The sequence below is a fragment of the Melozone crissalis genome, unplaced genomic scaffold (genome assembly GCF_028551555.1).
Source record: "Melozone crissalis strain CALT ecotype California unplaced genomic scaffold, PUWL_Pcris_2 ptg000017l_1, whole genome shotgun sequence".
In the NCBI taxonomy this organism is placed as follows: Eukaryota; Metazoa; Chordata; class Aves; order Passeriformes; family Passerellidae; genus Melozone; species Melozone crissalis.
Window position 1 is genome coordinate 1,912,724 of NW_026535795.1, and position 27,432 is coordinate 1,940,155.

At 44.9% G+C, this 27,432-nt stretch overlaps 1 protein-coding gene across 1 annotated transcript; it reads right to left on the reverse strand.

Annotated features, from left to right (window-relative positions):
- Window positions 1-25,925, reverse strand: ZNF217 (zinc finger protein 217). Its single transcript, XM_054274559.1, has 6 exons — window positions 25,850-25,925; window positions 10,295-12,100; window positions 8,129-8,254; window positions 5,734-7,317; window positions 2,422-2,545; window positions 1-853 (listed from the first exon to the last, which is right to left on the reverse strand). Exons 2-5 carry the CDS (start codon window positions 11,691-11,693, stop codon window positions 2,436-2,438), a joined length of 3,219 nt encoding a protein of 1,072 aa, XP_054130534.1. The 5' UTR covers window positions 11,694-12,100; window positions 25,850-25,925; the 3' UTR covers window positions 1-853; window positions 2,422-2,435.
- Window positions 25,926-27,432: the final 1,507 nt, after the last annotated feature.

Consider the following 27,432-nt stretch of genomic DNA (forward strand, 5'->3'; position numbering starts at 1 on the left):
GACAAAGGTGCAAAGGAGTTTTCTTTCTTGAAATGTGACTGTGTGGAGCTTAGTACAGAACCGAACATTTGCAACATGGAGATTATCATTGTTTCTCCAGCGAGTCCCAGGGATTTTCTGTTTGCATGGTGGCAGAGGTGTTTTTAAGAGGCTTCTCTGAAGAACAGCAACCAGTGCCAAGAGAATCATCCAGCCACATTTCAGGAAATCCAAAATGTCAAGTATTGCCTCATGCTTGCATTTCAATCGTGCTGCAAAGAGCCCCAGGGCAGCAGAGCCCTCCAGCACGGCCTGGTCCTCGCCCAGCCAAGGCAGATCAATGTCAGCACCGTTGCTTTCATGTCCACAACATTTATAAACAGGACACTTTCAGACAGTTTATTTGGAACTTTTAAAAAACTAACATAGTTCAACAGGAAAAAAAAAACCAACAGATGAGAAACTTTCACTTTTATGAAAAAGGAGCATTACGCCAACAGGATTTTCAACTTCAATATTTACAGTTTACCTGAGGTGCAACGATATATATTCTTTCCAAGAGAAACTCTTCAGCAGCGCTCAAGTATGTAAAAATAGAACTCCTACCTAATATTTGGTCAATTAATTCTAATGAAAAATACTCAAAAGTCAAGGTCAAGATATACATTCTCCACACACCTTCATAACCCAACTGTTTAGACTACTTTTGTATGGCTATTTGGTACAAAATGTTAAAAGAACCAATATTATAAAACTGTAGTGTTTCTATATACAGTACAATCACAGCTTAGTTCAGTAGCTTTCACCATTTTCTCTTCCTCAGGGGATGAACTGCAGGTATAACTCCATGGAATATGCACTTGTATCCTTAGACCTGGAGGGGGGAAAAAAGAGAAATAAATATAAATTTCTGGTATACAGCTCTAAAATACAGCACAGTTTTTGCTGGGAGGAGTGTCTTTATAACAAAGGGAATTCTTCCACATCCTTGCTAAAGAATTGATACTGCCATGGAAGTCTGGATTGCCAGCTTTTATCTGGCAAATACAGTCTACTCTGGAAGATGCTCAGCCCCAGGAAGAATCTCAGGCATGAAATCAAGTTAACAACAGAACCAGACACACCTACGTCTAGTAGGACAGTAAGAGCAGTAAGATTAGAAGAATACCAATAAATGAAAGTGTTTTAAAAGCTGTCAACTGAATGTTAGATAGCCCTGCTCCCAAAATCTTTCAATAAAATCACGTGTGCTGACCCAGGCGCTACAGCATTCCAGAAATATTCCTGAAGTGTTCCCCTTAAAAAGGAAATTATCTGTAGCTCTGGGTTAGAAAAAGGCCAACAGATTTATTTATTTATTTCCAGTCCTGCAGAGCAGTGAAGGGTGTGGAGTCTCAGATCCAGCTGCAGCCCTGAGATGAACTCACAGCACCAGGCTCAGCTTCCACCTGACCTCCCTCCCTCTGCCAAGCAGGGAAATCCACCTGGGACAGCTCTGGATCACAGGGAAATCCACCTGGGACAGCTCTGGATCACAGGAAATCCACCTGGGACAGCTCTGGATCACAGGGAATCCACCAGGGACAGCTCTGGATCACAGGGAAATCCACCTGGGACAGCTCTGGATCACAGGGAATCCACCTGGGACAGCTCTGGATCACAGGGAATCCACCAGGGACAGCTCTGGATCACAGGGAATCCACCTGGGACAGCTCTGGATCACAGGGAAATCCACCAGGGACAGCTCTGGATCACAGGGAAATCCACCTGGGGTAGCTCTGGATCACAGGGAATCCACCTGGGATAGCTCTGGATCACAGGGAAATCCACCTGGGACAGCTCTGGATCACAGGGAATCCACCTGGGACAGCTCTGGATCACAGGGAATCCACCTGGGGTAGCTCTGGATCACAGGGAAATCCACCAGGGACAGCTCTGGATCACAGGGAGGAGCTGCCCAGGCTCAGCAAGGTCTCCCTCCCCTCTGGAGCCAGAGCTGGGCTCTGAGGAGCCCTGAGTGCCCAGCAGGGCACAGTGGGCAGGGGCTGCACCTTTGGGGGGCCCAGCCAACACCCCCAGCACCACAACCCTGTCACCCCCACAGGCACCTCCCTCACTGCTGCTGCTCCACCCTCAAGGGCTGACGGAGCTTCCACGGCCTGGCTTTCACTGAGCACCTCCCACTGGAATTGGAACTAATTCATGCATTTATCTCCTGTTTCTCTTCAAAAAGGAGCATCCTGTACCTATCAAAGAAGCCATTACCACTGCTCCAAACAATCAGAGCTGCTCCCCCAGCATCTGGTGATTTTATAAAGGGGAAATTTTTATCTTTTCAGGCTCAAACTTTCACGAGCTCTCCTCATGCTGTGCAGGAACCTTTGATGCCATCAGCACCCCATGCAATGTTTAAGGAACAATTAGTTCAGGAGGTTTGTGTACCGTTCTGGAGTGATTCAGTTCTTCTTGTCACTGGGTCTGAAGGGTGAGTTCCCCACAAAGGGCTCAAAACTTCTCTTCTGCAGCAGGTTGCTGGGTAAGGGTTGGTATGAAACTGATCTCTTTCCTGGAAAAAAAAAAAAACATTTAAGGGAGTTAGCATTATTTCCTGCTCCTCTCAGGTCCACAGCATCATCCAGAATCCAAAATTCCTTGACAAATCACCTCACAATCAGACTTAAAAATCTAGATATTCCTATTATAGGAAATTCAGGATACAGAATAAATACAAGGAGAATGAAAAGATAATTTAACAACTTTGGGCTGAATTTTATCCAAGTGATGTCTTCGCTTAACTCATCCCACAGCAGATGTTCTACCTAAGGAGGTCTAAGTGCTGCACCCTTAATGCCTAAATCATTGGCATTGTTTGAAAATCATTTCATTGTTTGAAAACTGAATTTTTCAGTGAGTATTTGAGAGGCAAACTGGGGTACTTCATTGCTGCCATGGAGGATTACATGGAACTCGTGACACCTTAAAGAGTGTTAATACAATTTACTTGCAGACCTTTGTTAAGCAATTTTCAGTCTAGTCTACAGGTAGTTTTGTGTTTATCTGAGACCATTAATTCACATTTATAGATGTGAAATCAATGCCTGTTCCATATTAAATCTTACTAGCTTAGGCAAGCAGTCAAAAACACTTCATAAAATGAAGGCAAAAAGTCCAGAATCATTTCTCCCACAGGACCCAAAAAACCCAACTGCCATCCATATTCCATGAGAGCTTCCAGTGCAGCACTGAAAAAACCCCTCCTGATCTTTAATTAAATTAAAATGGCACAGCCAAATTAATATTTCAACAGAATCCACGGAGCCATTGGAGTGTGTCGCGAGCAATTGTCTTTAATTTGCAGCCTCTGCCAAATCAATCAGCCAACAGGTTATCCCTGATAACATGTTGCCATTGCAAAGGCAACTAATTTGAGAATAACACAAACTGAGTGGTTTCAGAATGTTTCTGTCTCTTCAGGGCAACACGGGATGGCAAAGCTTACAAGCAATAAGGGAAGGCATCATGCTTTAATCAAGTTTGCCAAGTGGAACATATTCTCCTGACAACTTGATCCAGCATTTAACATGCGACAGAACACGGTGGGGGCACCACGGGGATGTTGCCACAAGGCACACGGGCCCTCACAAAAAGGTTTTGACATCGTGGATTATGAAATCAGCAGGGTTCAGCAGGAGGAGAGGGCAGAAAGCTGCAGGTCTGCACCTGCACAGCTCTGCAGATGGTATCACACAGCTGAGGTCTACAGAAACTGTTGGGTTTCATATTTTTAACGAAAAATAAAAAGAATTTAAAGAAATTTTTATCTCTGCTCTACACCCACGATAAAATTCAGACACTGAGAGGTGGCTTGGCTGTTACCCTGAACCCTTCTCAGTAACTATCAGGGTTTGGGTTGGGTACTTCTGAGCAAATTGGTTGAAAAATCAAGAAATTACCCTTACAAACCCACATCTTCTAGCCCAGGGCTTTTATGGAAGTTGCTATGAAAACCCACTAGAGAGGGGCTTGTTTCAGAGCCTTTCCAATCCACTAACAGCCATAAAAAGTTGCTTTTCTCACCCGGAGCCAGCACCGGGTAATGAACAATGAAATGCTCATTTCCATGACAACAATGCTGTCAAATTAGCTGCAGCCACCGTTCTGGGGGCTCTAAAGAACAAACCCAGTGCAAAGTTCTGGGCTGCAGGGCAGCGTCTCCCGGCTGGCACCAGGGCAGAGGAGGCAAAGCCCAGCCTGGAGCCCTCCCTGGCACAGGTGGAGCTTCCAAAGGAAGAGCCAGGTGGATTGCAGAGGAGTCCCTGTTACAAACAGAGCTGCTCCTGCAGCAGCTGCCCTGGCCCACGCTGGGGCACCGCCACACTCTCACTGATCCCTGCCACAACTCCTGTGCTCCTCCTGGGCAGCCCAGTGCCCAGTGAGCATTCCTCACAGACCTGCACAGCCAAAGCCCAGCGCCAAAGCAGGAATCAACCCCATTTCCTCACCCCTCAGGGACCCAGCTCTGCTGCTTTTCCTTCTCCACTCCCTGCCCAGCCTGGGCACACAGCTGTGACACCTTCCCTCACCTTTCCCATAACCCACCAAGAAAGCTGCATATTTATATATAAACAGAAATTATTTATAGGTGATATATTTTTGAAGCCCACAACCTTAAAACAAGCAAACAAAAACCAGAACAGAGTGAGCAAATACTTTTTTGCCTCATAACTAAAAGTGGGTTCAGTATTTGCAGTTTGCTGACCTGAGGGAACACACCCCTGCTTGTCACCATCCCAGACTACTGCAGAGGAGCAACTTTACTGCTTCCAGAGAATGGGAGCATTCAGAGTTCAGGAACTTCACAGACTTTCAGACTACACAGCCCACACAGGCTATTCATTTTTATAATGGGATCTTCGTCTCAAAATTCAAAGTCCTGTATTTGTAGCTAAGTCCATGCTGAGCTCAGCTTCAAGTCATAAATACCACCTTCTACAAATAGTCAGACAACTGCTTAAATATCACCCAGCACCTTTTAATCTCGGCCTCCTGCTGACTTTTCGAAAATGTTGACCAAGGACAAAACACAAGAAGCATGTATTTTGTGAAGTACCACAGTTCTCCCAATACATCACAAATCATTTATCTCTGCTAGGCCCAGAAGTTTCCACAGAGCATTGCTGCACCATAATTAGAATAGCAGAAATCTGTTGTCTTGATTTAACAAAGTATTCTGTTCCTACTAGAAGTTAAACATAAAAAAAAAAACCCATTGAAGAGCAGAAGTCCAAAATTTACATCGGTTTTATGATCTGCAATACATCCCTTTCTGCTCTTGAAGGGAACAATTGTCCATAGCAGTTCTTTTTTTTTTTGGTAAAAAGTTTTATTAATATTCCAGATGGTCCAAGACTTCTGGCACATTAAGCAGAGAGTCTCATTCCATATCCTGGATTAGTCAACATGTCTGGAGTGGTCTGATGAGCAAACAATACATGTTTGCCATCAGAAACCCATGGCAGAGGGAAAGGGGGAACCTGAGGAACTACAGACCCTTCTTTAAAATTCAGCCCTTCCACACTAATTCCCCAAGCCAGGAGTTTGCTGAACCTGGATGTTAAGTTTAAAAGCACTGACTGAGCCTGGTGAAATGCTAAGTACAGCTGTATTTTCAGTGTTCCAAGGTGGGCACACACTCATTTACATCCCATTCCCCTCCCTGGGCAGGGGTGTGAGAGGAGGGAGGAGGGACTGTACCTTCTCCTGTCGAGCTGCTGACCTGGCCATTGCTAGGCCCACAAGAACCATAAAGTGACCCAGAGCTGTATGGCTCGTAGGGTTTGAGAGCAGTCAATCCATTGGGAGGATCAGCATCATCTGCACTGAGGAGCCCTTGTTTGCTTGGCAGAACAGAGGATGTGGGTTTGGTGCGAGGGTATTCCTGAGGTAGCAGATTTGCATATCTGTTTGCAACGTGAAATCTGCTCATTTCGTATCTCCTGTAATTAGCCAGAGGAGAGTCCAGGTGCTCCACAGCTGCCACAGAGGGTTTCATCCGTTTGGAAGAGCTTTCTCCATAGTCCAGACTTGCATTGCTCCCAGATTTACTGCAGAGATAGTCTCTGCCTCGCTGGCAAGCCCAGCCAGGTTCACTGAGGTGAGATTCCAGAACCCCATTCATGCTGCTGCTGACCAGACCAGACTGAGTCACTGGGGCACCCAGAACTTTGATTTTATAGTCAGATTTCTTTACTCTGTCCAGTACTGGAGAGATCCTGAAGCTGGAGTGCACTTCTTCTTGCTGAGGTTGTCTGTAGTTGTTTGCCTGAGCTCCAAGGTTGCTTTGCTGTTTGTGAAACTTGAGGTTACTCGGGGCTGTGCTGCTCGACTCGCTGGCGGAGAAGAGAGGGGCTTTGTTCTGAGGAGGGGCACACTGCTTGGCTTTCCCTGGCTGCAGTGGCTTTTGCTGTGGATTTGTGGAAGCCTTGTTTTTGTTGGGATGGAGAGGCAGAGGAGGCACGTCCTTGCCCAGCAGGGCCGGGGGGCAGCCTGTGCGCCGCGCCTTGGCCACGGCCTTGCTCCTGTAGCCGTTCTTGTTGACAGTGTCAGGGTTGTACTTGTGCATCAGCCTCTGGTGCATCATGAGGACCTCGGGGTAAAATGTCCTGTAGGTACAGAAGGGGCAGGTGCTGGGGGCCAGCAGGCCTCTGCTTGCAATCACTGAACACTCCTGGGAAGTCTTGCTGGTCAAGTCCAAGGGCTGCTCGTGACAGTCCACGACAGGTCTGCGTCTGTAGTTCTCGGTGCATTCTTGCATATTGTTCACATTTTTCCCACCAATAAAAGCACAGATGTACTGGACATCATCTTCCTCTGAGGCCACAGAAGCCTTTCTCTCTCTTTTAGGCTGGGCTTCCTTGGTTTCCTTCTCAGCCTTTAGTTTCTCCGGGTAAGGAGTGGGCACGTTCTCAGGTACTTGATTCAAACTGCTACAAATAGAACCTTTGTTCAATTCCCTGGAATTGTTCTTTACTTTTAAAAAGACTGTGCTGCCCATTGCATTGCTCAAGGACAGAACTTCCTTTTGCTGCTTGGCAGGTGGGCAGCTCTCAGCATCTTTGGCACCATCAAAAAGCCTCTTCAGATTTTTGGTTTCTGGAGCAGCATCAGCAGCCAGCGACAGCGCCGTCTCCTGACCCCGCAGGGAACCTTTGCTGTCACCCTTCCCATCAGCTGCACTGTCACCATGCCTGTCCTTGTGGTGTCTCTCTAAATGATACCTCAGGGAAGTTTTCTGGGCTGCTGCATACTCACAGAATTCACATTTGTACGGCTTTTCACCTGCAACACAAATTCATCAGTAAATCACTCTGAGATTTGAAGTCCTGATCACAAACACAAGGGAACATTGTAGACTCAAACACTAAAACCGATTTTTTCTCCCCTTCCACACACTCCTAAGTGCCAAACTCATGTAAAACATTTAAACAACAGTATCTTAATGCTTTTACTAACTACAGTGACATCTTCTGGCTGTGCTGGGATGTTTCCACACGCTGGCTGCGGATGGAGATGGGAGCTGACAACGTGCTTGGCAGAGATAAGCGAGGAGTGGAACTCTGGGTCAACCCCAACATCCTTGATCACCCCACAAGTGCCCTATTCCCAACACCAGCAGGGCAGCTCAGCTGCAAACAGAGCTGCCCCCCAAGAACACACAGGCAGCAGCAGGGAGGGTTTGTCTGCCTGTGCAAAACACGGAGCTGAGTTGAAAAAGAGACTCAGCTTTTCCCCAGGTAGCAGCAGCTGGCAGACAACCAACTTCACACCTGAGAAATTGGCTGCTTTTTAAATTAAAACCAAACCCTAAACTTTTGCTATACCACTAAATGTAGGAAAAATAAAAACTTTAAAATATATGCTTTTAACAATATTTAATGCAATTAGCATTATTTAAAACCATTTATAATTATGTAAAAATCAAATAAATTTTAATTGCAATTATTTAATTTTGTTTAGAATTAGAGAAATCTGTGTTCTTATCATCAGCAATTTTGAAGGCAGTTTCTGTATTTCAAAAGCAAAATCAAACATTCTATCCAAGTGGATTCAGCAGATTTCCCTCCCCCTCAAAGGTCTGGCCCCCATTTACCTGTATGAGTTCTGAGATGAATATTGAGGTAATAATTGGAGCGAAAATACTTTCCACAGTAGCTGCATTCTCTGGAGGTCCCAAGGGTTTTAACTTTTGTTCTTTCCAAACTGTCTTCATTTTTATCTTTGGGAGAAAATACAGGCATATTATGAAGAGCAAATGCAAATTTGCAGTCTTGTTAAAACCAGTAATTTTTTAATGATAAACATAACACTCTGAACTGCAGTCAAATTCTACACTCTGCAAGTAACTCTTGCTGTGTTTTGCTGCACTCTGAGTAACAAGAGAACAAGAGTTAAAGAGATTTCTGTCCACAACACTGTGGTTTGTGACAGTGACCAAGGAGCCCACAGAACAAACAAGATGCAAAACAAGATTCAAAGAAGAAGAAAAGGTCTTTTTATTGACCTACAGAACCTTGATGGAGAATGGCCCATCTCAAATACTCACACAGGTTATAACCGTATTATTTTGTTAAAGGAGATGTTTGAATTGGTGCAAGTGGGATGATTCAGACTAAAAACCTGCTCTGTGCACGACAGTCAAACAGAGTGATGGGGAGGGAAGACAAATATGCCTTTTGTTTTAAATTAATTCTAATAATGGTAATGATTATGTGCTAATCAATGGAATATCTGTAGAGACACTCCTTAGATTTGATGAGGAGTATTTCCTACAAGCTCCTTAGATTTGATGAGGAGTATTTCACTGTATTACTAAGGAGTGAGGAAGTGGCAGGGTGTCCCAGGGGTGCCCCGGGTATTCCAGGAACAAATCCAGGGATGCCCAAGCAGTTGCACTGCAGTGCAGAGGCAGGAGGTGCCACAGGAGGGCGGCAGGGACAGCGGAATGGCAGAGAATTTACCAAACACCACCAGCAGCAGGCACAGCCACTGCGCTGCAGCTCCCATTGAAACCCAGCTGACTGCAAACCCTGGGAGGAAGGAGACCTTCGGTGTGACTAAGAAGTCGGATCTATAATAGACTTGAAAGAGTTCTTTGAGGTTCCTGCCTGCTGGAAAGCGTCTCTCCTGGAAGTGCTGCACGGCTCAGCCTGTGAGTTAAACAAACAGCTGTGTCTCCAGAGGTGTGACTCAGCAGCTCACACCAAAATCTGCTCTGCTTTAGGATAAGGCGCTGAGAAACAAACTAAGCAACTTCACATGAGGTAATCGCTTCATTCCTTTGTTCCTGCAGGCAAAATAAAGGGCTGCACATTACCAGAAATGGCCAAGTCAGGCCTGTGTGGGTGCCAGGACATTCTGTACGCCGTGGCTTGCCCTGGGATTATGCAAGTGTCTGTTCCTTACAGCCGGCTGGGAGCATGTCACACACAGAACTGCAGATCAGCTGCAGACTTCTGCCAGGCCTTTTGTCCCTGACATGCAATCTTTTTCAATTAAGGAATCATTCAGTATCACTTGCTTTTCTAAGACACTGACACGCAGAATTAATCCTGGGTAATGTACAGATGGAGTCCATCCACGCTGTCAGCAATCCTCCCAGGCAGAGGAGTTAAATATACACCTCTCTTACATACAGGTCCACATATTAACAGCCTGTGGCCTTACACAAATGAGTCAAACATGCTGGTTCTGACATCTAGGCTTTCTAATTACTGTTCAGAACAAACACTGAACTTGCAGTTAGAAAAAAGTTTTAAATTATTCTTTACTTCTCAGAACCTCAGAAGTTTGAGCACTGAACATTTTTTGCCTTTAGAAGATAAAGTGGGGAGGAAAGTGAAACTGCAATTATTTCTCATAAAATACTCTTTGTAAAACACATGTGCTGGGTGAGAAGGGATATGGAACACCCCAAAGCATCCAGTGAAGTTAGAGATAAGGGGTGAGCAAACAGTGACTTTTTCCAATTGTTAAACGATTTCAATGCTATGAAATCGACTTCAATGACTACAGTAACTGCAAGAAGCCCCAACACAACTTCAAAGACCTCAAAATGGCAGCATCCAAACCTTCCTTACACTCTCATTTTCCTGTTCCCTTTCCCCTACCATAACATTCCCTGTCTAGTTTTTGAACATTTCCTATCACGTTCTGCAGAGATAACGGAAAAGCACGACGCATTCTTTGGCTCTAAGGAGTTCCTAAACAACTCTCAGCAACAGCCACTTCAAACTGAAGTGCTCCCTGTGCTACTCACCTAAATTAATTGTTTCTGGAAGCCCATCTTCAGAGCCGTCCTCAGATCCCCCCTCCATCCTCTCTGCCGCCCCGTTCTCCTCCAGGTTCCCAATGATGTCGGCACAGCAGGTCCTGGCAGCAGTGGAACTCTCCCCATCGCCCCGCCGGTCCCTCTTGTGCACTCTGGAGTGAAGGACCAGCTGGTGGTATGTCCTGAAGGCTTTCCCACACTCAGAGCAGTGGGTTGGCTTCTCTTTGTTCTGGGATGATTTCGAATCCATCTCCATAGAAGGCACTTCACCAGAGGGATGTTTCAGTTTGTCCTGGGTTAGGTTACCATTCCCTGTGAAACTGCTGTTTTTATTTACCTTTGACTTCCCTGTAGTTTCAGCCTGGCTACCTTTATTTGCATTCCAAATTTCACAGAGTTCTTCTTTATCTGAAGATGACTCATCGTTGTCTGTACTTCCTTCTTGCCCTGGCTCTTTAATCTGCCCATGACCAACTGCAATTTTACCTTTGGTAGCCAGCTGCCATGCTTGATATGTGGTGAAAGGATCCAGCTCAGCGATCCACTTCGCAAGCTTCTGCAGTTTGTCCTTTTCTGGAACTGAATTTGGTCTTAAATTCAAGAATTGGAAAAATTCCTGGTTTTGAGACGTTTCTTCTGCATTGACTTCAGCAGTCACTTGGGGGCTTTCACCGTTGGGAACTGATTCTTTGGTATGCACTTTGCTGTGCTCAATTAGAGTCTCTTTATTGTGAAATAGGAAACCACAAACCATACAAATTTTGTAAGGTGACGTTACGTTTTCAGTTACGTGCTCCTGCACCACCTCATTTATTGTTATGGGGCCTTCAGAACCTTGCTGATGCTTGTTTCTAGAACCAGGTTTTCCAGTGTGCGTTCTCATATGATTTTTGAGGAACCAGGGCTCTTTAAATCTTCGCCCACAAACATTACACCAATAGGTGAAAGAATCTTTATGCTTTTTCATGTGCGCCTCAATGTCGAAAGCTTTATCAAACGTCTGCCCACAGACTTTGCAGCTCAGCTCCTCGCTGTCCTGCTCGTTGCTGGGTGAAGGTGAGCTGGTTCTCACCTGACACTTGTCCAGAGGGCTGAGATACTCAGCCTCCACCCTGAGCACGGCGGGCTCGCACAGCGTGGGCCTGTGCTCGGTCAGCACGTGCTTGCCCAGCTCCTCGGGGTGCTTGAAGGTCTCATCGCAGAACATGCAGTCCAGGGGCGTGCAGCCCTCGGCCTGCAGCAGGAACTTCTCCTGCAGGCTCTTGTAGGAGATGGTGCTGCTTCCTTTGATGGTCATGGAGGCGTCGCTGGTCTCCATCTGGGCTCCCACGGCGCTGGCTATTCCCTCGGGTCCGTCCATGTAGGCCAGGAGAGGCTGCGTGGGCATCTTTCCTTTCCTCCCTTCTGCTCCTTCACATCTCCTAATGGCAGCCTGCACTTCTCTGGGGGGGCTCCCTGATCACAGTAAGGACACTTGTAGAGTTCTCCAACATGTGCTCCAAAGTCTGCTCAGCTGGAAAACCTCTGCCAGGAAAATGATTTTTAGGTTTTTTTTCTTTCCACCAGCAGAAATTGTTTCTTCTTCAGCTTTATGTGCTTTCACACATCCCAGCAAAAGAATCCAAAGATTCGCTCAGTGACGGGATGAGGTTTCTTTTGGATTGTTTCTTCAGATTTTTCAAGTCTACAGATACAGTCAGTTGCACTTAGGTTTGTTGCACAAACTTTTCAAATAGTTGCATTGGGTAAAATACACTCAAGGCCAAGTTCAGTGCCACAAAGAAACTCCAGCACCTGGGAAAGAGAGAAAATAATTAGTCAGACCTTTCAAAAGAGAAGTACTGTCTCCCAAATAATGAAAATATGAGGGCTGAGAAGCATCCAGTGCTTTAGAATAAAGTGTATTTTTAAGAGCCAACTTTTCTACCTGCCAAGTTGAAATAGTTTGGTCTTGAACATCCCTCTGTTTACAACTGTTATTTCTTTGCAAAACTTGGTCTGTCCTTTCTAAACCTGCACTTACCCAGTTATACAAAGCTGCTGAAACCATATTTCAGTGCTCTCCTGAACTCATAACAATGCAGCAGCCCAAGTAACCTTTCCTTGAACCTGTAAAACCACAGCAGAACTTCACTTGTTTGTCCTCTAAAGGCTGTTAAGCAAAAGGCTTTTTTTCTTTTTTTTTTTTTTTTTTTTTTTTTAAGACCAGATAGCTTGGCATCAGCTTTTATAGTCCTGGTACACAGGGAGCGTCAGCAAAATCTTTGTATGAAGAACCATTCACCAGTCCCACCACTCAAAGCTTTCCCTATCAGCCACATTTACAATGCCTGTGACAATTCTGGGCTGGTACAGTAAGAACATCTCAACATTTTGTATGAACTAATAATAATGTTTCTTGAACAGTACTTAAATCTAGTACTTAACTCATCCAAGAGGCCAATTATTACATTATGAAAACAAAATTCTTCTACTTCTAAAGTGTCACAAAACAAAAAATTATTTATTGATTATACTCACAAAGGAAGGTTTAGGATTCTGCAAGATTAAATAGGGTTATAATACAGTTAATCACAATTCCAATTTAATCTTTAAGTCAGAGTTGTAACGCCTGGTAGCAGCAACTCATGGGCCACAACTTTGGGCTGACAAATTACAGTTTTGTGGCGTTCAGGACTCCAGCTGATGAAATTTCTGGGTAAAGGAAAAGTCTAGCAAACTAATACAAGACTAATATAAATGGCAGAAGAATCGTTCTGAGACATTTCCAAATAAAGTAATAACTAATGAAAAGAATTCATTCAAAATCTGACTCAAACTTTGGCAAATTATTTCCTAAGACCCAGCTGGCCAGTGACCACATGACTTGAACTAATATACCCCAAAATACATTATGCTCTCTAACTCTTAGAGCAGAAAACAGCATGGACACAGCTGGGGTTTAAAATTCACCTCAATTTCCACCTCTGCCTTGCTTTCATATGGAAAAAAGGAAGCATTTTGTTTTATTTGACCCAAAGAAGGGACAATAATTCAACCACAGCCCTGCAATAGTTCAGGCTGCCAGCTTTCCACAATAAAGATGATTATCAGTTTATTCTCAGCTATTTCTGATCAGAGCTGGTTGGACTGAAAAAGCCGTCTTGAGCCATTAAATCTCAAAACATTTCAGCAGAAATCAGCCCAGGCAAGAGAAGCAGCTGGGGAAGGAAACCTCAGCACACACTGGCAGGAGTCATGGATCCAACATCTCCAACACTTCATCCACTTCCTGCAGCCCTGCCCTGAGAACACTCCTTGCTTTTAATGTGAAAAGTCAGCACCTCCTTTCCCATCAGGCAGACCACAAGATCCTGGGGCCTAATGAACATGGGTAAAAATAGAAAATAAAACACCACCACACCAGAATGCCAGTAACAGGAGAAAATTATTGTTGCCAGCTGCTTGTTTTTCATTTTTTTCTGTTTCTCCAAAGTTTAAAGTCTCTTCGCTGCCCAGCCCTCTAACCCAGGTTGACACAATCAGCACAATTAATATCAAGAATTGTAGAGGGTTTTTAAATCCCAAGTTGTTTCTGGCCTGGGCCAAAGGCTTACCCCAAATTAGACACAAATGCAGGACCTTGCAGGGTAAGGTGGAGTGTAAGAGGGACCAGATCACTGCTGATGGCGACAGAACCTGCATTTTCTGCAGCCAAAGTCTCTTCTCTAACTACGCCCTTTACCCCCATTTTCAGTTTCATCACTGCCATGATTAACACTTCCTCTCTGCAGAATGAATCAAAAATCTCCTGGAACAGGCAGGTTCCCTTCAGTGTGGGGTGACACTTCTGCTTCTCCTGCAGCCTTTGCCTTCCTCCCCTCCCACTCAGCCCAGACCTTCCCTCGCTCCCTATAGGCAGGTGAAGGAGCCAGAACCAAAGTTTGAAGCTCAAGTATTCAAAAAACTTTTTCCCTTTTGTAAAACATCAGGAGAACACATATCAAAGGCTGCTGGTTAGCATGTTTTATACTTCATGTTCCAACTTGCCTTTTTGTTCTATTTCTACTGGAGTTTTAAAAGGTATTTTTTACCCAACATGCTACAGCAAAGCTCAGTGAGCATCTGCCTGAAAATAACTTAAGTTTCAAATTTCAAAAAAACAATCCAGGCAAGATTTAAAAAGTGGAACAAACTTAAGAGTGGAGTGCTTTTGCTTTCAGAGCCATAGGGAAGTGCCCTGCAGGAAGAAGTGTAGAAATCCTGCTGGAGAGAGGCCAGAGGCATTTGTGGGGCACGAAGGCAGATCCAAAGGGCAGTGCCTGCAGTCAGTCCCACAAGCTGAACTGCTGCCTCTCAGCAGCCACTACTTCCTTGCTCGTGTCTACAAACAGAAAAAGCCAATTAAGGTTTGTTACACTCCCACTTTGTGGCACTACAGCAAACACACAATAGAACAACAAGAATGAAGTCACTGGAGAAAGGAAACAGATGAGAAATAGCAAAATGCACCCTTAGTGCCCTGTTCTTTGTGGCATTCTGGGCTGAGGCGGGGGACAAGAGAGCACCTTCTAACATGGGGCAAACCCAGGCCAGGATAAAACCAACACCGACAGCCACAGCTCCAGGATTTTTTAGAACTTAAGCAACAGGCAAAGATCACATCTAGGGAATGGCCCAGGTTGGTCACGGATGGGTGAAAAATCCACCTCAATCAATCAATTAATAACATCTTCTCTGATAAATCTTCTTTGGAAACAGGGCTGCTTTAATCCCATCTCAGCTGTTGGCACACAAAACCTGTCCTCACAACCACACAGAGTGTACAACCAACACCTGAGTCACGAGAGGAGCTCCACAGGAGCTTGGAGCCAATTCTGGTGGCTATCAATGGCTTTGAAGCCCTCTGGAGACTTCACCAGGGCACTCTGCAGCTGTGCTGGCTGCTCAGTGCTCTCACTGCTTTTCACAGAGGCTCCGAACAGTCCCAAGAACCAGGCACAGCTCATCCTCTAGGCAGCACTGCAAACAGAGCAAGACATTCCTGTTTCAGGAATCTGAAATGCCTCTCTGCAGCTCGTGGATACACAGGAGAGAGCAGCTACAGGCTGGGAAAAACTGCAGGTGGCATTTCTGAAGGGAAGCACAGATACAACTAGATAAGAATGTATTTAAACTGAGAAGAAGAAAGAACACAAGCACTGGAGTCAGGAGGCGAGTTAGAAAGCTCTAGTCTTATTCTGTATCTGGTGATTACACACTTCACTCTGATTAGATCCATGCCTTTTACAAGCAGGCAGGATTTTATGCTCTTGCTGTTCAGACAAGCCAACACATGCCAGAACTACAACCCAAATATCCCCACCAGGATTTTATCCATTAGTAATAAACCTTTCTTCCTACTGAAGATAATATGCCTTGGATTTGAGGACCAAAAACGCTGATTAATTACATTCCTGTTATTCAAAGCCCTGGAGGCAGCAGGAAAACTGTCCAGAGTTGCCTCAATTCTGGTGCTTCCTTGGAAAAGTGGACAACCTGCAACACTGTGACTGTGGCTGGAGGTCTGTGCAGGAGCTCAGCAAATAAAACACAGTACCTGCACTTCTCGTGCCTTCTTTCACTTTCAGAAGACAAAAGGACACACCAGTATCAGAGATACTGAGTAAAGGAACAGAACAAAACAGGAAATCCTTCCTTCCAACAGCTGAAAAGCGATAAACTTGCTACAGATGAACTCAAGGCTGAAAATAAAAAAATGACTTATCCCCCTCCCAGAGCAAGGCAAGAAGCTGCACTTGTGAGCTCCCTGCCCATCTGCAAACACCGCCTGTCCCTCCTGGCCAGCCCAGGGCCCACAGGCTCCCCAGGCTGCTGTGAGGGCAGTGCAGGGCAGGAGGAGCCTGCACAGCTCCCCTGCACCATTCCTGGGTCACCAATCCACCCCAGGTCCAGGGTGCCACCGACTGCCCTCCGTGCAACCAGAACTGGAGTTCAGCCGAGAAGAAAGAATGAAACCACTGGAGAAGTTTGAGCCTGAGCATTTAGCACACTCCAGCTCACAAGTGAGTCATCCCTGGCTGAGTGTTTCAGCAGGTTCACAGCGATACCCATTGTATTTATAAACACCACAAAACACCCATAAAGATTCCAGCGGACAGATGAGAACATCTTGTTTTCATTGCACTTGCCACACAACCTAAGAACCACACCAAAACCCTGCTGCATATAAATGGATTATTAAAACAGAGAAAAGTTTCATTAAGTGCCTGTAGAGAAATTTAATTTATTTTTATTAAATTACACAACCCAAGACAAAATATTACATAGTCTTGAAGATTTCTTTGGGAAATGACCTATCAGGAGTAATTTTATTGCATTTCTACTTCCTGCATTTCAAAATTTCCATGAATATGTAACAAGCACTCTAGACACACCTTTCAGATAATAGCACAGTCTAACCATTGAATTTCCCATTTGAAACACATTACAGAGGCACTGGGAATAAAAGTTGCATGGCAAGTCTCAGGATAAACAACTATTCTTTGCTAATTCAGTGCTGCAAAAGTATTGTTAAACTGTTAAAAGCGAGCTGGAACAATTACAGAAGTTAAAGTAGTTGCTGCAACACTTTCTGAAAAAGAGAAGTGAGAAAACTTGAAGAGTTAAAGCCAAATCCAGGACACTGAAGTTACTTTTCTTCTCTGGCAGATAAAAACTCAGACACAACTACCTCAACAAACCCCGATTCTCAAACTCAAGGCCAGCAGCAAAATTATCACTGCTTAGCTGACCAGCTTCTTCCAGCTGCTGCAAATCAACCACCTTAATTTTTACTGGGTCTATTGAACTTGAGAAACTTACATGCAACTCTCATTTCCACCTAAAAAAAAAACCTACAGTTTTCCTCATGTTTCAAGAAGTTTCAGGATATTAAGAGTCATTTTACATGAACTGTTCTTTCCTCTTGGTGTTTATGCCCCAGAACAGATTGCTGGTAAATAGATTTTACACTGCTGATTGCTTATTGGAAATTACAAATTTAACACCTTTTTTTATTCCAATTTCAAAGATTTACTGTAGTTGTTCAAGTCCTACCTAAGGACCACAGATACAACAAACCAGTTAATATCACTTTTAACAACACCTCACTAGGACCACAAATAAAAACTACTTTATGTATGTGATCTGTTTTATCTGGGCACAGGTGTGTTCAGGGTAACACTGATCACAGGCACAGCAGCTCACGCATAAATAAAAACACCTTCAAATCCTCAACTAAAACCTGAGCTGAGGCTGAACTTCAACTTATTTTATATGTTTTTTAATATACATATACATCATGGCATAAAGCTAAGGCAGCTGCACCACACCTACAAAGTTAAGCACAAACAGCACCCTCAAATAGTTCCTAACAACATTTATGAGCTCCAGATTTTGGGATGTCCCTCCAGTGTCCTGGCTGAGTGTGGGTTCTGAGGAGCCACCAGTGGCTCTGTTGCTGGTGTCCCCTGGCACCCCTGAGCTCCCACACTTGGTCAGAAAGCAAAGCCAAGTGTCACTGTGAGCTCCTCACTCACCAAGTGTCCCAAAGGGTGAGTCAGGCTCCCAAAGTCCACGGTGCCACCTGGGGTTGGTCTCTGCAGGTAGCAGGGGTTCACGGCAGCCCCAGAAGTTCCTCCGTGCGCTTCAGCAGAAGTGTGTGTCACACTGGGGCAGGAGGGGCTTTCCTCCTCAGGCACAAACACCTCTGCTACCCCATCTGACACTGGGACAGTCCCTGATTTTAGGGAAGATGATGCAGTTTTTGCTCCACAGGCCATGACCTTATTTCTAACAGAATACAATTGCCCACTGCCCATTGCCCACAACTCCAGTGACAACACTGGGAAGTTATTTAAGTCAGCCCAGATAAAACCTGACTTGGCAGAGCAGCACAGAAGCCGAGAATTATTCCTCATTACTGGGCATTCTGCTGCTTTCTAGGGAGGGCAAGAGCTACTCCCATCTTTAACAGCAGCTCATTTCACAAACTTCCCAGAGTATTCTGTGGTAGCAGAGGAGCACGTGAGTGATCCCAGCGCTGCTTCTCGTCACACCGAGCCTTTTATACCAACTGTGCAAGCACAAAACTGTTTTTTATACTTTGTTAACAGTTCAGCCTGATAAAGAACTAACACGAGCACTTGTAAAGGAAATGGAGATTCAGGGGGAGGAAGGGGAGGAAGAGAGTTGTTTGTTTCAGTTGCAGGAAAGATCAAAACGAAGATGTTCAGGTTGAAAAGAGAACATAAAAGATGACCCTAAACTGGAATTTCCACTCCCTCCATCTGCAAATTTAAGTCCCCCTCCTTAGTCTTCATCCTTCAGGCCTGATGATTTCAAAGTTATCCTAAACTTAAACTCTTTCATGGCTTATCCTTTTTATCCCCTCTAAGAGAGACGCTCAGTTATAGTTCCTTCTAACACCACCACACATTTCCAACACAATGATCCTAAAACAATTCACAAAAACACAACCAGAGTGAGACACACACAGAACTGGAGACTGTTATTATCCAAGCATTTCTGCACACGCACTTCAGAAAGGTTTTGAGTTGAAAGCCCTTTTGCAGTCAGATAAAACAGACACACATGCGACTCATTCTCCCCCTGAAGCCTCGCAAACAGGATTTTTATCACCAGTGGAAAATAACTCATAGTTAATAATGAACAATATTAGGAAAACTCCCTCCCCCCATCTCAGACATCTATACTAATAAAAACAAAGGATATCCTCTTTCTCTAAAAAACCTTTTCCTGGAGTCCCTTTTTCTTGAAGGCTGTATGTGTAGCAGGGCTCTGGCAGAGGATGGATGAGCTGAGTGTGTCTCCTCAGAGCTGAATGCCTCTTCTATCAAAGGATGGAATTACCCCTTTTAGAGCAGGCAACGTATATGCTTGCAGCATTCTGCACATGTTTTTCCTCCACTGAGCAAGATCAAATATAAAAGAGACTAATTCTTGGCATTAAAGGAGGAAGCACTACAAGTAAGTATTGACTTTTAAAGTTCAGAAGGACTGCTCAAACTGCCAGATTTTCTTCCTTTTTCCCTCTGATTAGGAGAGAATTTCTCAGGAGCCACAAAACCAAAGTGTACTTCAGACAACAGAAGTGACCAATACCTGTTGTAGAAGAGCTGAAAGATACAAGAATAATCCTATTTAAAATAAGTCTGGGACACATTTCACCACTGCTGCAGGATGATGCAACTTCATTAAATCAAGAAGTTACACGCACTTAAACTGGCAATGACCCCTTACCTTACAAAACAGTTTATTGTTCTCTCCACAGCAGGTAAAGGCTCTCTGTGGAATGAGTGATACATTTTTATTGTTGAGTCAGTCTCACCTTACACACACTGCCTTGTATGTTTAGTCTTGGTTTTCATTTAAAAGAAGGTACTTTCAGAGACCTTAAAAGCAAATTTGACTTTTTACTTCTTGGCAGAGGGGTGTAAGGTCTCTCCAACAGCCACAAGTACAAAGAAGTGGTAAATTCAGCTAACCAAATTAGACATAATTCCTTATTACTCAAGAGCCAGGAGTTCCTCTGTAGCAATCACAGGCAAGTAGCATCCCTTTGGGCAGCATAGGTGAAATAACAGGAAAAGAGATTATTTTACTACTCTCCTGAATTTGAGAGAAGTGGTCACTCCCAAGGAGTCCCTTTGTTAATGCCATTAATGTGCTCTAACCTGGCCTCAAGTCTGAACCCAGCTCTCACCCAGCACAGCTCACTGGTGCCCCTTGGAAGGAACAGAGCAGCATCTGATCCCTGTCCTCTGCAGGGCACTTGGAAGTTGTCACTCTCAAACACAACCACAATTAGGTGCTTGCAAAAGGCAATCTTGAAAGATGGAGGAAGGTACAGAGTCCAGGAAAAGACATTTAATTGTGGTTCAGTCACCCCTGGAACAACATCTGAAGGTACTAAAATAGAAAAGTGATAGAAACAAACACTTCCAAAAGCTGCCTGCCTTCTCCCATGCAGGTGGGAGATCTCCCAGGGACTGATGGAGACTTTTTAACCACCCAGCCTTACATTCCCCCTCACCAGGGGGCTGCAGGGATGGGTGATGCACCCAACAGCCTGGGCTGCACAGGGCCAAGCTGGCTGTAAAGCATCTGCAGGAATCTGAGCTTTCTAACAGGCAATTTCAGACCCCAATCTTACCAGCATAAGAACAAAAAAACAAGTTAGAAACAAACAGGGACGGTGAACAGAAAGTGGGGCTCCTCTGGGCCACCTTCACATCCATTTTCCTTACGCTGCACCAAACATCAGTGCTTGGTGTAAATCTGAGCAAATCCGATTTGCTTTTCCTGAGTAGCAAAGGAGAGAGGCTGAGAGAGCCCCCAGGACTGCACCCAGCCAGTTCCCTGCTATCGCAACAAAGCGCAGGCACCACACAAAGGCCTCAGTTTCCCTGATGCAGCTCAATCAGAGCACACTGCACTCCCTTTATTACAGTGAGAAATGCAAGTGTACCTATTGCGCATAAACAAACTCAGACTTTGATACTTTTAGTTACATAAAATCTGCAGCTCATAGAAAAGCACCATCCAGTCAATTATTCACTTCTGCTTGGATGGTTTTCTGCTCCAGTCTTGAAGTCACCCTGATCTACATAGATCTCCCTGCATATTCTACCCACATTTCCTCTTGTGCTTTCTTTTGAAATCCTCGAGGCAGCCTGATAAGCAATTCCATCTCATTGTGTTTCCAAACACGTTTGTCACCTATATTTTTAATTTCAAACTCATTTTTCCCAGCATGTAGACTGCTCTACTTTGAAACTGCAAAGTCTGCTCTTATCACACCGCTTAAAAAAAAAAAAAAAAAGGAGGAAGAATCAAGAGTTCTAGATTTATGATAAGCTATAAACTATGCTCTGACCAAAGTCATATGATTATAACAGTAGAAGTTTTTATGTATTTTTCTCATTGACATACACCCACGTTTGGCACAAACAAGCTTCATCAGCAACAAAAGGAGATTATTTGGCAATTTCGCTGAAGGAAAAAAAAAAAGTTGATTTCTAAAAGCAAATTATTTAGAGAAAGCAACTTTCTGTTTGGAAGCACATAAAAACCTAGGTAAATTTAGACTGAAAAAGGCTTTTTTAATCCTAAAACACAACATGTGTTGAGAATCTTACATAGCTTGGTCATATCCTTTTCCTTACTTTTGTATTCAGTTGCAAATCTCTTGTGGAATGAGTCACATCTCTCAAAGCACGCATAGAGTAGTCAGCAGAATCCCCTCAGCACATTCATGCACCAGGAAGAAAAAGCTTTTTTTTTTTTTCCTAAAGTCACCTTAGAAAGGCAGGGGGTGATGAGAAATGCCCCAAGTCGGTTAAAAGTTAAAAGCAATCTGGGAATCATGGCGATATGAGATGTGGGAAGGCTCTGAGGGGGCTGGCAATGCAGAGTGTCCCCAGCGAGAGCTGAGCTGGCACATGGCAGCCCCGCTGCAACCCCAAGGCTCGTCCTGCTATATTTAAAGACAATACCTCAACAGTGAAGTATTACAACATTTAAAGTGAGATAAATAAGCATAAGACACGGGCAAATATCCTGGGTTATTTAATCATCCCGAAAGCAGCGTGGAAGTGTGAGGCTGAGTTCAAAGGTCAAACTCTTCTTTCAGCTTCTTGCAAAGAAAAGAAAGCTCAGCCCATTTTACCTTGGGGAAAGGGGGGCTGCTCTTTCCATATGCCAGCATTTCATAACACAGGAAAGAGGGAGTGTATTTACATATACACTGGATGGAATCTTTGCCTAGGACAATGCATTCCAAATCAAGATTCAGGTTAGAAAGAGCTGGGACAACAAAAAGTCCCAAAGAACAAAGGGAAGTTAAAATTTACTTAACGTTTCCCCAGAGCTCCTTAATTGCAAACTCTCAGATTTTTTTTGTAACTAAAAGTTTACTGTAATCACAGGATTGAAAGTCTAAGTGAAAGGCACAGTTCCCTTTTAAAATAATTTCCCCCTGATTACAGTAATAACTTTGCACTTTGTATAAAACATGGTATTAATCTATCAGCATAGTTCTAAATGAAAATATAGTGGTAAGAGGAGGTATTTCTGAAGGTTAGAATAAGTGCTCAAAAATGAATTTTTGGAGTGTGATCTAATGAAAGGGGAAACCAGAATCAAGTAGCCTTTTGTGTAAGACAGTCTGATAAAAAGGTGCTGAAGTTTATTATCTTCCTCTCTTTTCCAGCCCCTACCCTAAATCACGCTCTCCCCACCCCTCCACCAAAACAAAGCAAAACCAAAAAACATTATTCACTTAAAGAGGAAAAGAAAGAAATCCTCTAATGCAAAGCCTGGAAGCCATTCTCTAAAGACTACTTAATATGAAACTTTGTGTACAAGACACCAATATAGCCTCCTTACCACACTCAAAACCAGAAAACATCCACTTATTTAAAGAAATGCTTTTTCTATTTTGATCAACAAGGACGTCGGTATTCATTTTAATTTTAAATTCGGCCCCAACAGTGCCGTATGAATGTTTTAAACTCATCTATGATATGCACTGTTTGAGAATGTTTAAACAAAGGAAGTAGGAAAAGCCTTAAAATACACAGCAAAACTTAATGGCTTCAATTTTTAAATATAGCCTGATTGCAGCATGGCAAAATTATTCTCTTATGCTCACAGTCAGCCTTCAGAAAGAATAAGTGCAGTCAGTGGAGTAATTTGTCCCACTGGAAATTCTGTATAAAACATCTACCTAAAATAAACAAGGCTTCGCAGCAAGAATCGTCAGTTGCCATTAAGGACACACCTTAAAGTTCTTACCACACAGTAACTAAACAAGTACAAACTAGTGGGGACTGTTTGCTACTTTTGTCTTAAAAGTTAATGAGATCAATTCACTGCTCAGTATCAGATCCTCAGATCATTTTCTGCAAAATGCAGCAGACAAACAACCCCCAAAACACGAACATCCAGGCTTTGAGCGGCTGATGTGTTATCAGCAAGCCTGAGCTTCTCGCAAAGGGAATAGAAATATTCACATTTAAACCTGACACCACGGAACAGTAAAAGGTAAAACGCTGAAGTGCTCAGAATCTGGAGCTCTGGTACTGGAAGGCAGCTGTTGTTCCCCTGCCTTTTCTTTTGTTGTGCTTAATCTCATGTCAAGTCATTCAACCAACTCCAAAGCGATGAAGACATAATTGAACAACCTTAACTAAAAACTGATCTACTGTTCCTCAACTGCCATATATGCTGTTTAAAGATTAAAAAAGGCTAACTTATGAAAAACAATCCACAGAATTTAAATCAGCAACTCTGCTGCATGCAGAAGAGTTGCTTGGCTGAGGGCCAAGCCAATCAATAATCACTGTAATAGCCGTGGTTCTAAAGTTATTTGTTTTTCATATTCACCGCCCTGAAAAACTTAAAAGGCAAAACTCAGATGCTGATTTCAGGAAAGAGCCTATAGAAATCGAAAATCCAAGTATTATGCTCAGCATGACGAGATTGCTCACTAAAAAAAACACGTTGCAGAACGATCGGTGATCACAAAGCCACATTCCTGCTACAGATCTTAAAATATTGACTCAGTTACAGAACTAGTAAAGGGGAAGAAAAAAAAAAAACCCTCCTCCACCCTCCTCCTCTTCCCTCCCCCTCTGCCAAAGAATGCAGTTTATCCTACTTATTTGCAACTGTCCTTTTCTATTATCCCAGGAAAGGCTGAAACCTCAGTGTGGACATCCCAAATTAAAGTCTCAGCCGTATTCCCAAACCTCCAGTTAAGAAGAGCTCCTAAGAGCAATAAAACATGGCGTTAAAGCATTTGCAAGCCATTGTCACAGCCCTGTGCTCTGCTACCTTTGCAGCCCCAGCACCAGCCCCCAGCGAGCATGGAAGCGTTGGTCAGCAAGTCAATGCCTGCTATTCAACTTGTAGTTAGGCGTTTTATTTCTGTGTCTTCCAGATCATATCACTCCTGCATTTCACGGCCTAATAAAATGTGAAGAATGATATGCTCCCTTCTCTCCCCCCCTCCCTGCATCTGAAACTGCGTTATTTCCCTCTCCTCTTTTTCACACATTCTTACAAAAACTTCCCTTTTCACATACTTCTATAAGAAAATATTTCACTGCAGTTATACTTCAGTTCCTATTTCTATTTTCGATTTTCACTAGATTCTTCTGCTCCTGCCTCCCCCTCAAACCCACTGGTAGAAACTGATGTAGTTTTAAACCTCTCAAGGTCATTTCAAAAATGAAAAAAAAAAATGTTGCCTTAAAAGAAAAAACCTTTAAACACACAACCCCCCTAAACTAAACCCTTTTCACATTCAAACGCCTTTCATCAGCAGATCAATAACCCAACAGAAAGATTTTTGTTCCCCACCACTTCAAAACTATTACACTTCAATTCAAATACTTACTGGGAGTCACACAGCACATTTTATGGGATGGCTCATTAGAGAACATACAGACCTTACTTTGGGTGCAGGTTTTCTGTGTGGGAGACAAACAAACAAACAAAAAAAGCCTCACACCCCAAAACAGAAAGTCCAGGGGGCATCACGGAACAGGAATGAAATCCAATCTCTGGATATTCTAGAATTTTATTGTCCTCGCCTGGCAACCTCTTTTGTTGCTTAAGAAGTCAGTTGAGCCTTATTTATTTATTTTCTAAACTTCCTATTCCCCTTTAAAAAAAAAAAAAAGAAAAGAAAAAAAAAAAAAAGAAAAGAACCACGATGCTAAAGAAATGATCGGGAAGGCTTTGGTCTTTGAAAGACAAAGGTAAATGAAACAAAACCTGGCAAAACGGATCAATAAACTTTTCATTAACAACCCCCCCCCTCCGCCCCATGAGCCACTTACTACAAATCCTTCTTCCAGGAACATCTTTGACTCACAAAGAAATACTCTCGTGTCGCCGCGCACCCCCGCCCCGGCCGAGCGCGGCCCCCGGGCCCGGCGCGGCGCCTCGGGGGGGCCCCGCGACCCCCCAGGTGCGGGACGGACGGCAGCGCGGCCCGGCCGGGGGCGCCAGGGGAGGGGGCGGCGGCGCGGCGGCGGCGGCAGCGCGGGGCCAGCGCGAACTTTGGGTGGGAGGGCGCTGGGGAAGGGCTCCGGCCGCGCCGCCGCTGCGCCCGCCCCGCGTGGGGAGGGGGCGGCGGGAGGGGCCGCTACCTGCGGGGCCACACACACCTGGACCTTCCTCCGCCCCCCCGGGCCCGCGCCGCCCTTCCTGCCGCCTCCTGCCGTCCCCCGGGACAGCGCGGGGACAAGGGGGGCTCCGAGCCCCGCTTCCAACCGGGCCAAGGCGGGGGGGGGGGGCTGCGCCCCGAACCCTTCAGACATGCCGGCGGCAGCGGCCCCCCCGCGCTCGCTCGCACAACCGGCCCCTCACGGCAGAGGCCGCCCGAGGGACGGGGCTGCGCCCGCCGCAGGTGCCCCCGGGGGGGCGGGGAAGGTGAGGAGGAGGAGGAAGGGGCCCGGAGCCCCCGGCAGGTGCCCCCCAGCCCTGCCTCACCTGAGCCGAGGCGCCGCGGGGCAGCGGCCGCGCCGCGCTCGGGGCACTGTTTGTAAACGGCTCCGCGGCAGCTGTTGCTCGGGCAGCCCCGGGCCACGCCCCTCCCTCCGGACACGCCCACCTCGGGGCGGGGCCTACGCTGGCCACGCGCCCGGCGCGTTTCAATCAACGCTGGCCCCGCCCCCTGGGCCACGCCCGGCGCTGGCCACGCCCCGTCCCCTCAGACAGGACAAGGAGTGATGGACGCGATCCAAAACACAGCCGCGCCCACCCAAACACGAAACACAGAGCCGGTGTCACCCAGGCACAAACGTAATTATAGCCAATATACCTCATCAGCATTGATCCTTGCGTGGGTCACTGGGGACGTGATGAGCACGACCCTTTTTGTCCTATGGCTGCAGCCCCGCGTGCTCAGTGAGGGGCCTGGCACCCATCAGGGCTCCCCGAATACACAGCTTTACTGTGTAAATTGCCCCAAAAGAACCCAGGGTTCATCTATTTTTCATTTTTTTAAACACCCAGCTGCTCTGCTCCAGAGGGATGGACACTATAGAGGAATGCAGTGCGGCAGGCAAAGAATTAAAATGCATTTCCGAGTGTCCCACTTGGCACTGAGGAGGTTTTTAGGAGTTAAATGCAATCTGTAATGCTGTTAGCAAAGTGCTTAATCTCCGCTAGACTCTGAGGTTAGCACCTCCCTCAAGTAAATGGGATAAGGAGGAGGTGAGTTTCCATGCGGTCTCTGCTTTTTCCCCCAAAGACACACCGAGACCTGCTAAAGTCACTTCAGTTCACATCACTACATTTACATCGCACCCGGGGGCTCGTTCCCTTCAATATAAAAATCATCCTGCCTCAATGGAGGACATTTCTAAAATAATTGCAGCTAAAATCATGTGTTTTGGGTGGGGTTTTTTTTAATGTGCTTTTTTTAAAGTTTTTCTCAAAATGTTCCCCCAGTCTAAAATGAGCAACCCTAGCCAGGCTGAAATTCAAGTCACTTATGTGGCAAATAAAGATTATCCAAAACCATTACAGAATGTGTAATATATACAAGGTAATTACTTACCAGGTAATTCTGGAAGGTGAAATATCTTTATTGGCAAATTTGAATGGTGCCTCACGCTGACTTGGAGCAGATTTATCTTCGTGAAGTGGTCAAACCTGATAAGACCAAAATTTTAAAATACAGATAATTAAGTCCTGCCCCTTCAGAAGGTCATTTGGGTTGATAGAGCCTCACTAATTTCCTGAAGTTTAAAAATCTCTGTCCTTCCATGTGAGCCATGAGGAAAAGGGATTTACCTTGTGCTGCTTCACAGATTTCCAAGTGTTGAATCCCGGCCTTTCCACAGCTCTGGATGGAGTTTTGAGCTGACAAAGGAGAGCTTATTGCTCAATCCCTGCTAGTTTAATGTGATTTTTTTTTTTTTTGCAGTGGGATGTATCGGAGCCGGGTGTTTATCCGTGCATGCAAAATATTCCTTTGTCTTGCAAGAGCTCTGCGTTTCTTCGGAACTCGCTGCACACCACCTTGCACTATGTGACCAAACCTGATCCCGCCAACACTCCCAGTCTGG

What these genes read in the sequence shown, in the direction of transcription:
- ZNF217 (XM_054274559.1), bottom strand. Translation starts at nt 11,693, where the DNA reads ATGCCCACGCAGCCTCTCCTGGCCTACATGGACGGACCCGAGGGAATA. An exon ending in TCCAGAAACAATTAATTTAG is followed by an intron (nt 8,255 to 10,294) that starts GTGAGTAGCACA and finishes TTTCTCCCAAAG; the next exon opens with ATAAAAATGAAGACAGTTTG. An exon ending in TCATCTCAGAACTCATACAG is followed by an intron (nt 7,318 to 8,128) that starts GTAAATGGGGGC and finishes TTTGTGTTGCAG; the next exon opens with GTGAAAAGCCGTACAAATGT.